General features: G+C 34.4%; 2 protein-coding genes across 2 annotated transcripts; both read left to right on the forward strand.

The window, feature by feature from the left end:
• Positions 1-548: 548 nt before the first annotated feature.
• On the forward strand, positions 549-7,922 carry LOC105764019 (squamosa promoter-binding-like protein 1). Its single transcript, XM_012582461.2, has 10 exons — positions 549-1,779; positions 1,914-2,095; positions 2,481-2,977; positions 4,760-4,834; positions 4,919-5,026; positions 5,114-5,231; positions 5,336-5,477; positions 5,656-5,806; positions 6,358-6,993; positions 7,136-7,922. The coding sequence occupies exons 1-10, from the start codon at positions 1,175-1,177 to the stop codon at positions 7,583-7,585; spliced, it is 2,964 nt and encodes a 987-aa protein (XP_012437915.1). The 5' UTR covers positions 549-1,174; the 3' UTR covers positions 7,586-7,922.
• A 1,013-nt stretch (positions 7,923-8,935) lies between these two features.
• On the forward strand, positions 8,936-11,658 carry LOC105764020 (glucan endo-1,3-beta-D-glucosidase). Its single transcript, XM_012582463.2, has 4 exons — positions 8,936-9,570; positions 9,852-9,892; positions 11,072-11,330; positions 11,422-11,658. The coding sequence occupies exons 1-4, from the start codon at positions 9,489-9,491 to the stop codon at positions 11,448-11,450; spliced, it is 411 nt and encodes a 136-aa protein (XP_012437917.1). The 5' UTR covers positions 8,936-9,488; the 3' UTR covers positions 11,451-11,658.
• Positions 11,659-12,080: the final 422 nt, after the last annotated feature.

The following is a 12,080-nucleotide window of genomic DNA, read 5'->3' on the forward strand; positions in this document are numbered from 1 at the left end:
AAATGTATAGAGACTAAAATTTAAAATTATGAAGAGTATAGAAACTGATGACATATTTTAGCCTTTTGATTTTAATAAGGTTTATACTCTTGAAAATTTTGGAATTTAATTTTGTACTTTTATTTTCAAGAATTTAATTTTTCTATCAAATTTTAAAATTTAGGTCCAATTGTTAAAACTGTTAATTTTTTGTTAAATTTATTAATGTGATATTTTAAAATAAAAAATACTTACTTAATAGCAATATTATTAAAAATAAAAATAAAAATAAAAATAAAAATAAATAAAAAATTTAAAAATAAAAATACATGAAAAGATTCTCAATTTAGTACAGACATATTTTAAAGCTTTTGGTTATAATAATGATGCACTGTTTCCATCCCTTCTACTCTTCCCCCCCTCTCTCTCTCTCTCTCTCTCTCACATTTCATCGAACAATTGGAATTCGAATAACTGAATAAGTAAAAATGAAAAGAACATTTTCTTTGTAAAATTCAGTGAATTTCTTTTATAAATTAATGGTTTCCTTTTCCCTTGTCTATTTTGGTGTTATATGCCACACCAAACCATTACCCAAACGCTTTCCCAAAAGAACTAACAAGCAAAGCAAACAAATAAACACGTTGCCTTCATCATCATCAGAGAAAAAACCTTTGCCCAACTTGTCTAAAACTTGCGTTCACTTTTCGTTTTAGCACTTTCCCTACTCTTCCCCGCAGCTTATCATCTCAGCAAGTTACCTTTTTTTGAATCTGTTAATCTTTATCTCTGATTCTTTCTGCTTGTTTAGTTTTAACTTTTTGAAGGTTTTTTTATTGGGTAGTTTCTTGTAAGATTGGAAATAGGAAAAAAAAAAAGTGGGTCAGTGTTTTAGATTTGGGTAATTGATAATTGGGTTCCCCCCCTTTCTCGCAAGTTAATTTGGCATGTGGGTTGCGCTTAATTGGAATCATGGATGTGTCGGTGTACTGTTTTTGGACTTTTGGGGGAGAACTGAAGCTGATTAGTTATAATTTGATGGTATAATTTGTTTTTTTTTTGGGGGGGGGGGTTGGAGCTTTGATCTGTAGCTGGAATAGGGTTAAAGTTGTGGTTTATTTTTGTTAAAATTATAAGTTCTATTAGGTTCACTTTACTGGGTTTCGGATCTTCTGGTTATTTGGGTTTTAGAAAAATGGAGGTTAGAGTTGGAAACGAAGCTCGTCCATTTTATGGTATGATGAATCCGGTGGGTTTGCCGGCAGTTGGGAAAAGGACATTGGAGTGGGATTTGAATGATTGGAAATGGGATGGTGACCTTTTCATAGCTAGCTCTATAAATCCAGTGTCTGCTGATAGCATGGGAAGGCAATTTTTTCCAATCGGGTCTGGGATTCCAGGGAATTCGTCTAATAGTTCATCTTCATGCTCTGAAGAAGTGAATCCGGAAACTGAGAAAGGGAAAAGGGAATTAGAAAAGAAAAGGAGGGTTATTGTGGTTGAAGATGACCTTCCGAATCAAGAAGCAGGTTCCCTCAGTTTAAAGCTCGGTTCCCAAGGTGGCCATGGTTATCCAGTTAGTCAAAGGGGGATGAGAAATTGGGAAGGAACTAATGGGAAGAAGACTAAGTTGAGTGGAGGTTCTGGGAATCGTGCAGTTTGTCAGGTTGAGGACTGTGGGGCTGATCTGAGCCATGCCAAGGATTATCATAGACGGCATAAGGTTTGTGAGATGCATTCCAAAGCTAGTAAGGCACTGGTTGGAAATGTCATGCAGCGATTTTGTCAGCAGTGCAGTAGGTAAGCATCTAAAAATTTGCAACCTTTGCTGAAATGGAAGAGAGTGGCTAATTTAAATTTTTTAGATATTCTGATAGAAAAGAAAGTCTTGATGTGTTATTGTAGTTCAAGCTGACATATCGTTTGATTTTTAGGTTTCATGTCCTTCAAGAGTTCGATGAAGGTAAGAGAAGCTGTCGCAGACGTTTGGCTGGCCATAATAAAAGGAGGAGGAAAACAAATCCTGATGCCATTGTCAATAGCAATTCGTTGAATGATGAGCAGACTAGTGGTTATCTATTGTTAAGTCTTTTGAGGATACTTTCTAACATGCATTGTAAGTAACTCGATTGCTTTCTGCTACAACAAATACTAGTTGGGTTTTGTGGCTGTTTATTTTAAGGTTTCGTTTTTTCTGTGAACAATGGGGTTCCACAGCTATTTATTTTTCATACTTCACAATCATTTTCCCTTATTTTTATGGGGACCTAAGGTGAATTAATGGTTATGCTTGAACTAACAATGTGGAAAGAAATTTCAGTGATGTTTATCATGCACTTTCTATGAAATCTGGATTCTAGATGAATTTAGAAGTTAGAGATAAAATAGCTGGCATGTTTCTTTTATAGTAGCATGGTCCTAGCTGTATGTTTTTTCTTGGAATATTTTTTTGTTTCTTTTGCACTACACTGGTGAATGATTCTGTTGTTCTTAAATTACAGCTAACAGATCTGATCAGACCACAGATCAGGATTTGCTTACTCATCTTCTAAGGAGCCTTGCAAGCCGTACTGGTGAACAAGGGGGGAAAAACATGTCTGGGCTTTTGCCAGAAGCTTGTGATTTAGAAGCTGTTTCAGCTTTATTTTCGAATGGCCAAGGCCCTCCTCGGCCTTTCAAGCACCACATAACTGGAACTGCATCACAGATTCCACATACAGGAAGACAATCTTGTGATACTAAAGGTGCTGAAGTGCCAAGCAATACAGCTGGAGCAGTCAAGATAAATAATTTTGATTTGAATGACATATACATTGACTCAGATGATGAGACAGATGGCATAGAGAGGTCACTTGCACCTGTGAATGCAGGGACTGGCTCCCTTGATTGCCCTTCATGGGTCCAGCAAGATTCTCATCAATCAAGTCCACCCCAGACCAGTCGGAATTCAGATTCAGCCTCTGCCCAATCACCTTCTAGTTCCAGTGGTGATGTTCAGGTAGCTCTATATTGCATAATGTGCATGATTGAATGCCATTTGTTGATGAAAAGTCCATGAATATTTCTATGAGGTAAAGAACATTTGTTAGGTGGCTTGACCTTGTGCAGCAGGTTCAGATTGTGCCTCTAGTTTGTGTCAGTACTTAAGCAGTCCCTCTTATCTAAAAATCAATCTATGATAAACTCCTCATCAAGTTGTAGAATGAGCCATGTTATGACCTATTGAGGAATCATGCATGGAAAACTTTAGCATGGTTATGCTAACCTTGCCTAGTTCCTTGAAAGAGTTCTTGAATCTAGTCAGTGTCTGATAAATATAACATTGGCAGGTAGGGGTGAGTGTTCGATTGAGTCGAGTTGAATCGAGTGAAAGAAATTCGAGTTAATCGAGTTGATGAATCCTATTTTATCAACCAAACTCAATTTGAAATTTTTTCGAATCGAGTGATACTAAGTTTTAGTCGAGTTGAATCCAATATATTAGTTCGAGTTACATTGAAATTAAATAAAAGGATAAAAAAATAGTTATAAAAGTTTTTTTTTTCCTATTTTTTTCATTTCTTGAACTTACTTATCTTCATTATTTGGAAATTATGAAACATTAGAAAAACATTCACAGAATAGTCCATCTCTATCAACTTAAAACTTAAAGTAATCATCTCTTGCTAGAATAATAAATTTTCCTAAATAAGCTACTTACACAATTCATTTTTTTATAATATTTCAAATTAATCTCATGATATAAAAAAGAAAATACTAACTGAATAACTTTAAACAGATTTCTATTAAAACTATTTAAGCAAATCTTTACTAAAAAACGTAATTAAATCATTTTTAATTTTCATCTAATTAAAAAAGATAATCAAAATATATCCGTTGAAGAAGCTGTTAAGATCAACTAATTAACAAACAAGTTTTGTCTTTGGTAATGTTTGGTGGAAATTCATGGCAGTAATTGTGTTGTCATGTGCACCATTATTACTCGAACAAAAGATTGTTAGGTACAAAGGTCTAACATGTATGGTGTCTAAACCTTTGTTAAACACCAAATGACAAGTCAACTAAGAACCATAGTAGATAGAAAAGAGTGAAGCAACCCCCATAAAAGAAAAACCAAGGAAAAACGAAGTAAACAGGAAAGTTGAAAGATACTTGAAATTGATTGGAGTGCCAGTGAATGCAGCCACCGAGAATGGAATGGAAGAGATCGGAGCAAGAGAAATTTAGGGTTTCAAAGTTGGGGGGTGCTTTTCTGTTAAGCGGGGAAGACATGAGCTTGAATCAACACAAAAAATAAACCTGAAATTGGGGATGGGTTTCTCTTAATTGGGAAAGAGGATCAAGCTACTTGATGAAAAACTAAAGATAAAAGTGTGGAAGACAGTTAAAAATAAGTTTATAACTTTAACCTTAAACTATGTCGTTTTGCTTAATCGGTTTTTTGGATATTTGAGTTGTAAAAATTCAACTCGACTCGAACTCGAAAAATCGATTTATTAATTTGAGTTGACTCGAAAAACCGAACAACTTGATTCAAACAACTTGAAAATTGAAATTTTTTTTTTGATTTTTTCGAGTTGAATTGAGTTTTGCTCACCCCTATTGGCAGAGAGTTTATCTCGTGTCATGACAAGCAATTACAATTGAATATTTTGATAATCCATCTATCAAATAATATATATTTTGACAATCCATTACTGTCTTGTAATATCTGTAGTGTCATTAATTATGTTATTAAAACTTTAGTCTCTGATAATTTCTTTGACTTTGACCATTGCAGAGCCGTACAGATAGGATTGTGTTTAAGTTATTTGGTAAGGAACCAAATGATTTTCCTCTGGTCTTGCGAGCACAGGTACTTTAAAGTATTTGAATGTAACTGTACTTTGGGGTTTGCTTTTTCAGAAAGTATGCTTATGTAAAATGTTTGAACTTCCAGATTCTTGACTGGCTATCACATAGTCCCACTGACATCGAGAGCTATATTAGGCCTGGCTGCATTGTTCTGACAATTTACCTTCGTCAAGCTGAGGCTGCATGGGATGAAGTAAGCTTGGTTTGCTTGAAACTATGGATTTTTATCTTCTTTGCTTTTAAATGCTGTTAATTTTAATCCTCTGAATTCTTTTGTCAGCTTCGCTATGATCTGAGTTTCAGTTTGAGTCGGCTTCTGCATTGTTCAGATGACACTTTCTGGAGGACTGGATGGATATGTATAAGGGTGCTAGATCAAATAGCATTCATTTATAATGGTCAGTTCAGTTTTTATTTAATTCATATGACCAAATAATGGACAAGCAAAAGCACTTTTGCATGCAGGATTGAATATTCTAACCAATTTATTTTTATGCTGCAGGTCAGGTTGTCGTAGATACATCTTTACCTCTCGGAAGCAATCATTATAGTAAAATTATGAGTGTCAAACCAATTGCAATATCTGCAACTGAGAGAGCTCAATTTTCAGTCAAAGGCATCAACCTGTCTCAGCCAGCCACAAGGTATTCTTTACGCTTTTATTGCAGTCAATAATTCTTGTGTCATCTTGACCCTCAAGCTCCATGGCTTTAATTGATCAGTAGCAGCGTGTATAAAATAAGATTTAGTTTACTTTATATTTTGTTTTGGCCTTCTATGGTTGCTCAAGAGATTCCTACATTCTTGGATTTCCTTTTACAGGTTGCTCTGTGCAGTAGAAGGGAAGTATCTGGTACAGGAAGCTACTCATGAGTTGATGGATGACAGTGATGATTTGAAGGAGCAAGACGAGCTTGAGTGTATTAACTTTTCTTGCTCCATCCCTAATGTGATTGGAAGAGGATTCATTGAGGTGGCTTTTTCTTCTTACAATTGATTCCATTGTCGCCCTCTTTCCTTGCTGTTATCTTTGATATGTGAATTTTAGTAATGTTTTCTCCAATCATATGAGAGGTTACAAGATAGATTGTAGATAAGGTCTACTGTTGTGATTCTTTACATGAAACTCCATCTTATTTTGGGGTTTTGGTTGTTGGGGGGGGGGGTTTGAGGGAGGGAAGAGAAATAGAGAATGGTATTAGGATGTTTAGTATTTGATATAAATGGTGTCATTGTGAAGATGCTTGGCTGCTTCCAGAACTTGTATAAATTTATAGTTGGTTTTGGTATATTAGTATGTGGTTAAAATGTAGAGAAAGATGTAGTTTCTGGTTTTCCGTTTGCTTTGTGCTCGTTAGACATTATCTTCTTGTCATGGAGCAGAAAATTAATAAAATCTACTGTAATATCCGTCTTTGTTTCTTTTTCCCCTTGCATGTAGGTGATATAAGATGCATATTATGTAATTTACTCTTGACTAATCCTTTAGTTAGCTGAAGTTGACATCTACTACATCTTCTCCAGATTGAAGACCATTGTCTTAATAGCAGTTTCTTCCCTTTCTTAGTTGCTGAGGATGATGTTTGTTTAGAGATTCGAATGCTGGAGTCTGTGCTGGAGACTACTGACACAGATGCAGATATTGGCAGATGTGGAAAAATGGAAGCCAAAAATCAAGCCATGGATTTCATTCATGAAGTTGGTTGGCTTCTTCATAGAAGTCAATTGAAATCTAGATTGGGCCACTTGGATCCTAACCCGGAACTGTTTCCACTAAGGCGTTTCAAGTGGCTTATGGAGTTCTCTATGGACCATGAATGGTGTGCTGTAGTGAAGAAACTCTTAAATATTCTTCTTGATGGAATAGTCAGTTCAGGGGAACATCCTTCCCTTAACCTTGCTTTAACAGAGATGGGTCTTCTTCACAGAGCTGTTAGGAAAAATTGTAGACCTCTAGTGGAGCTCCTTTTAAGATTTGTCCCTGAGAAGACTTCAGATAGATTAGGATTTGAAAACGAGACAGTAGCTGATGGTGTTCATAAAAGCTACTTGTTTAGACCTGATGTCATAGGCCCTGCTGGTTTGACCCCTCTTCACATTGCAGCGGGTAAAGATGGTTCTGAGGATTTGCTGGATGCATTGACTGATGATCCTGGAAAGGTAATCCGATTTGTTTTTAAGCATATGCTTGGAACAGAACTACAGAATTGTTGTTGCAATTATCATATTTTGAAATGCATCCTTTTCTACCTTGTTCAATCTAGATTGTGTCTGCCTAATGTATTTCCGAATTTATATTTAGGTTGGCATTGATGCTTGGAAAAATGCTCGAGACAGCACCGGTTCTACACCTGAAGATTACGCTCGCTTGCGTGGCCATTACTCTTACATCCACCTGGTACAGAAGAAAATTAATAAGAGACCACCTTCTGGGCATGTGGTCGTCGATATTCCAAGTGCCGTCTCTGACTGTAGCACAAACCAGAAGCCAAACAACGAGTCAACCTCCAGCTTTGAGATTGGACAGCTTGAATTGAGATCCATAAAGCGAAATTGCAAGCTTTGTGATCAAAAGCTTGCATATGGATATGGAACAGCCAACAGGTCATTGGTGTACAGGCCTGCAATGCTTTCAATGGTAGCAGTTGCCGCTGTATGCGTCTGTGTTGCCCTACTATTTAAGAGCTGTCCCGAAGTTCTATACATCTTCCGTCCCTTCAGGTGGGAATTGTTGGACTACGGAACAAGCTGAGGTCCAGCAACTCGCCCTAAGTCGGTAACCTTTAATAGGTGGTGTTTGTATTTGTAATATGTTTGTAATAGACTGCAAAGCTGGGATCTGGTGTATAACACCAGTGTTTGGACTGAGTCTCAGACACGGTAGTCTCGTCGGCATATATATTATTTGTTGTTCAATCATCAATGTAACGTTTATCCAGGGTATAACATGATAACACATGCATAGTTCTCCCTCTGGAGTCTGAGGTTCATGTCTTCAACGTTTGATAATGGGAGATGTAGCATTGTAACCATTAACAATAAAAATCTGTGTTGTTGCAGCTGAAATGAATATCTGTTTTCTTGTTTTATGATCTTCCCGATTATTTATCGAACTAGATAGCATTTCGATACTCATGGATTACTGTTTGGTTGGCAATAGGAAGATTAATGAGGTTGATTTTGCAGTTGTTTCTTGTGAATGGTTTGGTAATTGTGGACAAAACACAAAGAAGAAGCCAAAGGCCATAATTCCCAAAAAAAGACCAGCAATGTCTGGTCCAAGATTCCAAGTCAATTCTTGGCAGACAAATGCAGCAGAGCTAATTCTGGCAATTTCTGAAGAATGACCCACCAGTTACCACAGTGATCATTCACGTGAAGACAAAGCCTCCCTCTTCTGTGAGCAATTTTTTTTTTCCACTCCTGTTTGTTTTTTAAAAAGTTTCACATTTACGATGCAATAAAATGCCCCTGATGATTGGTTAAACCTGTCCCATTTGCATAATTTTCTGCATCCTTTTTCTGCCAATGACAAGTTCTCAATGGCTAAGGAAAAAGTATCATGGATATCTTGTGTTAAGAGTAATATTATATTTTGATCCTATTTAAAAAATAGATAAATTAGTCCTGACAAGTTCTCGATGGCCAGGTAAAAATATCATGGATGCCTTGTGTTAAGAGTAAGATTGCATTTTGATCCTATTTAAGAAATGGGCAAATTAGTCCTTGTACGTTAGATCGAAGAGCAAAGTGGTCCTTTCTGAATTTCATGCATTTGTGCTGTTAAAAACTAGTGTGGTTGACAGAATAAATAGACAATGACATGTGTTACTTATATTGTCATACATGGGCTAATTTTTAAAAAGTAGAAATAAATGAAATTTTTAACGAAATAACTAGTATACTATTTGATCTAATGCATAAGGACTATTTTATCTATTTTTTTGAATATAGGAGACAAAATACAATTTGATACTTAAAGTTAAGATATAGAGAGGCTTCATAGGAAATATGTTCATGTTTTTTAGATTCGGTTGTGAGTTTTAGATACATATGTGTCTAATACGAGTATGTTTATGGATGTTGATAAACTTAGAGAATCAACAGTTATGTACGAATTGTATGTCCGGCTTGGGTGTTGAATACGAGTTTTCAAAGAAAAACTGAAAATACCCTTTGCTATAAATGAAAAATTTTAGGATACGTTCTCTTCCAATAATTAATAAACAAACATGGTGTATCATAATTATTCTCAAAACCAGTTGACGGTTCACTCTTTTACATGGTGATTAGCAGTTAAAATATTCACCATGTCAGCTACTATGCTTATGATTCTCTCCACCCACGTTAACCAAGCCCCCATTGCATTTTATTTTTCTCACCTCAGTGGTACCACAGGATAGTCATGCTGTTTTAGCAAAGACATAATAGAACCCCCAACATAATTCACATGAATAATTCCGTTAGCTAGAGTACTGTACAGGTATCACATGCAGAAGATGAAGCTAACAGCTCTAAAAAAAATTACCTTTTTTACCTTTCAGTAAATTCACTCACACTTCACTATCTACATATACATATACCTTTTGGGGAGATCTTCCTTCATTCACTGACCAAAGTCTTGAGCTCTATTTTAAACACCAAAGAAACAGAAAATGAAGTGTGGAAGACAACTTTTGGCATTGGCATTTCTTCACCTTGCCTTCTCTTTGCTTCTTTGTTTTGGTGCTTGTCCAGGTGCATTTACTTCCGTTATCATCTCCGTCTTTTATTATTGAGGAATTTATCATTTTATTCTTCCTTTTTTAAATTTTGGTATATGAAGATCATGCCATTGACTTAATGTAAACTCGTTTTATTTCTCCCATTATAATGTAATCGCTTGCTTGTAAAATAAAGAAGAGTTTTGACATATGATTAAAGATAGTATATTTCTACTCCATTAATCTCCTTATGCTCTCTGAATGGCGTTAAAGTATTTTTGTGCTGTATAATGGGGGTTGTGCTGCTGCATGCAGATGCAAGAAGACATGGTAATGGGAGAAACTCCAACCAGAAGGTAAGTTCCAAGTCCGAAAAATAGAGCTCAAATCTGGTCTTAAATTATTCGTATTTGTAAATAGTTAAAGTAAATTGATTTAGATCGTTCATATTTTTTTAAAAAAAATATTATATTATTATTTAATATTTAGTAATTATACATATATTTACTATTATTAAGAACTTGTAAACACAAACAAATTAACATATTTTTATAATATATTTAATTATATTTTCATATGATATAACATAATAAATAAATTAAGAAAATAAGGTAGATGTACTCTGACTCTGAATATTGAAATCCAACTTAATTCATATTTAAACCAGCTTGTCTAAATTCATATTGGTCCGAAAAGTTCAGTAAAAAAAAAAAAAAGAAAGACAGCATTCTGAGTTTTACTACATTTTTAATGGGGATGCAAAGCCCAAATAGATACCAGCCAGTGACATAACTGTTTAAAAGCATGAAAACCATGTTTCTTTTAAAGGTTAAAATATGCTATAAGTCACTTTACTTTTAGTAACTTTAGAATTTGGTCTCTGTTTTTATTTTTAAAAATTTAGTCTTTCGGATTTCAAAATTTAGATTTAACTGTCAATATTATTAAAATTATTTGTTAAATTCAAGTTCGTTACAACTTCATCAAGGTTCTTTGAACCGGATTGGACCGAGAATCGGCCGGAGTACTGAATCGGATCGGCTAGATCGAGAACCGATCAAGGTACTGGATCAGAGAAGGAAATTTTTTAGTGATTTATCTAATTGAATCGATTAGGCTGATTGAACCGTTAAATTGGTGGCCTGACCAATTTAATCACCGGTTTAGTTTTGAAAATATTGAACCTCACTTTTTTTAGTTATATTGCTACCAAGTGAGTATTTTTTTTATTTAAAATGTCACACCATTCAATTTAACAAAAAAAAATAGTGTTAACAATTGAACTTGAAATTTAAAATCTAAAAAGTCGAGAGATTAGATTCTTGATGATAAAAATATAAAGAACTAAATTTCAAATTTGTGAAAAGTACAAGAACTTATGACATCTTTTAACTTTTTTTTTTAATATAATATCTACTATTAAATCAAAATTAAAACGTGCATAAATCCACATTATCCTTATTGCTGCAATAACGCGCTCGAGCCCAAGTTTAACACAGCATTGTAATGACTACTCATTACTGTTCTTTTTCTAGGCGAGCAGCGGTGGTGAAAATACATGGTGCATTGCGAAGCCATCAACAGAGAATTTGAGGCTCAATGGCAACATCAATTACAGCTGCTCACAAAAAGGAGTGGATTGCAAGCCAATCCAACCTGGTGGTACCTGCTACCGCCCCAACACCATCGTCTCTCATGCTTCTTACGCCATGAATCTCTTCTACAAGGCTGCAGGGAAGAATAGTTGGAACTGTCATTTCAATGGCACTGGCATTATCATTTCAGAGAACCCATGTAAGTTTATTTTCCCACCTACTATTCTTATTTATTTTCTATTTGAATTGCCATTACAATGTTGGGTTTTTCTTTTTCTTCTCGTTGGCAGCCATTGGTAGCTGTAACTATCCAATGTGATGAACGAAAAATCCCGACAACTGTTGTGGAAGACATGTTTCTTCAATGTTTTATTTTGTTGTGTCCTCTGTTTTAGTTTTGAAAAATAATGTACATGCACCATATTATTTTCATACTCCCCCATGGTTATTGATATTGTATTGGTGTCGATTATATCAATTAGTACATTCTATTTTGTTCTTAATTAATATAAATAGTTTGAATTTCATTTTGTTTTATTTTTACTATTTTAATGTGTTATGAATGCTTTAGTGTTTTATTATTAATTGAAATTTGGAAAGGAAAAAGAAAATTAATTTAATCTTAATTATAAATTTATGTAAAACTCGTTAATTTTACGAAAGGTAAATGTATCATTCCTTCATATTAAATAATAAAATATAATCCATGCATGTAATTGAGATGCAAGTATATTTCCATGTGTATATAATATATATTTTATTATAATTTTAATATTACATTATAAATATATGTGAGTTTTCAAAAGAATACTGATAAATATAAAATAACACATTAAAACACATAAGTATATATATATATTAAAACAAAAATGAAACACATCAATAGATGACTTGTTTAAATTTTTATCCAAAACCTTTAAAATTTTGTAATTACATTAAATCTCAATTA

This window comes from Gossypium raimondii, chromosome 12 (assembly GCF_025698545.1).
Source record: "Gossypium raimondii isolate GPD5lz chromosome 12, ASM2569854v1, whole genome shotgun sequence".
NCBI lineage: Eukaryota > Viridiplantae > Streptophyta > Magnoliopsida > Malvales > Malvaceae > Gossypium > Gossypium raimondii.

Coding starts and splice junctions, on each gene's coding strand:
- LOC105764019 (XM_012582461.2), top strand. CDS start 1,175: ATGGAGGTTAGAGTTGGAAACGAAGCTCGTCCATTTTATGGTATGATG. Junction 2,978..4,759: donor GTTCCAGTGGTGATGTTCAG/GTAGCTCTATAT, acceptor TGACCATTGCAG/AGCCGTACAGATAGGATTGT. Junction 4,835..4,918: donor CTCTGGTCTTGCGAGCACAG/GTACTTTAAAGT, acceptor TTGAACTTCCAG/ATTCTTGACTGGCTATCACA.
- LOC105764020 (XM_012582463.2), top strand. CDS start 9,489: ATGAAGTGTGGAAGACAACTTTTGGCATTGGCATTTCTTCACCTTGCC. Junction 9,571..9,851: donor TTGTTTTGGTGCTTGTCCAG/GTGCATTTACTT, acceptor TGCTGCATGCAG/ATGCAAGAAGACATGGTAAT. Junction 11,331..11,421: donor TATCATTTCAGAGAACCCAT/GTAAGTTTATTT, acceptor TCTCGTTGGCAG/CCATTGGTAGCTGTAACTAT.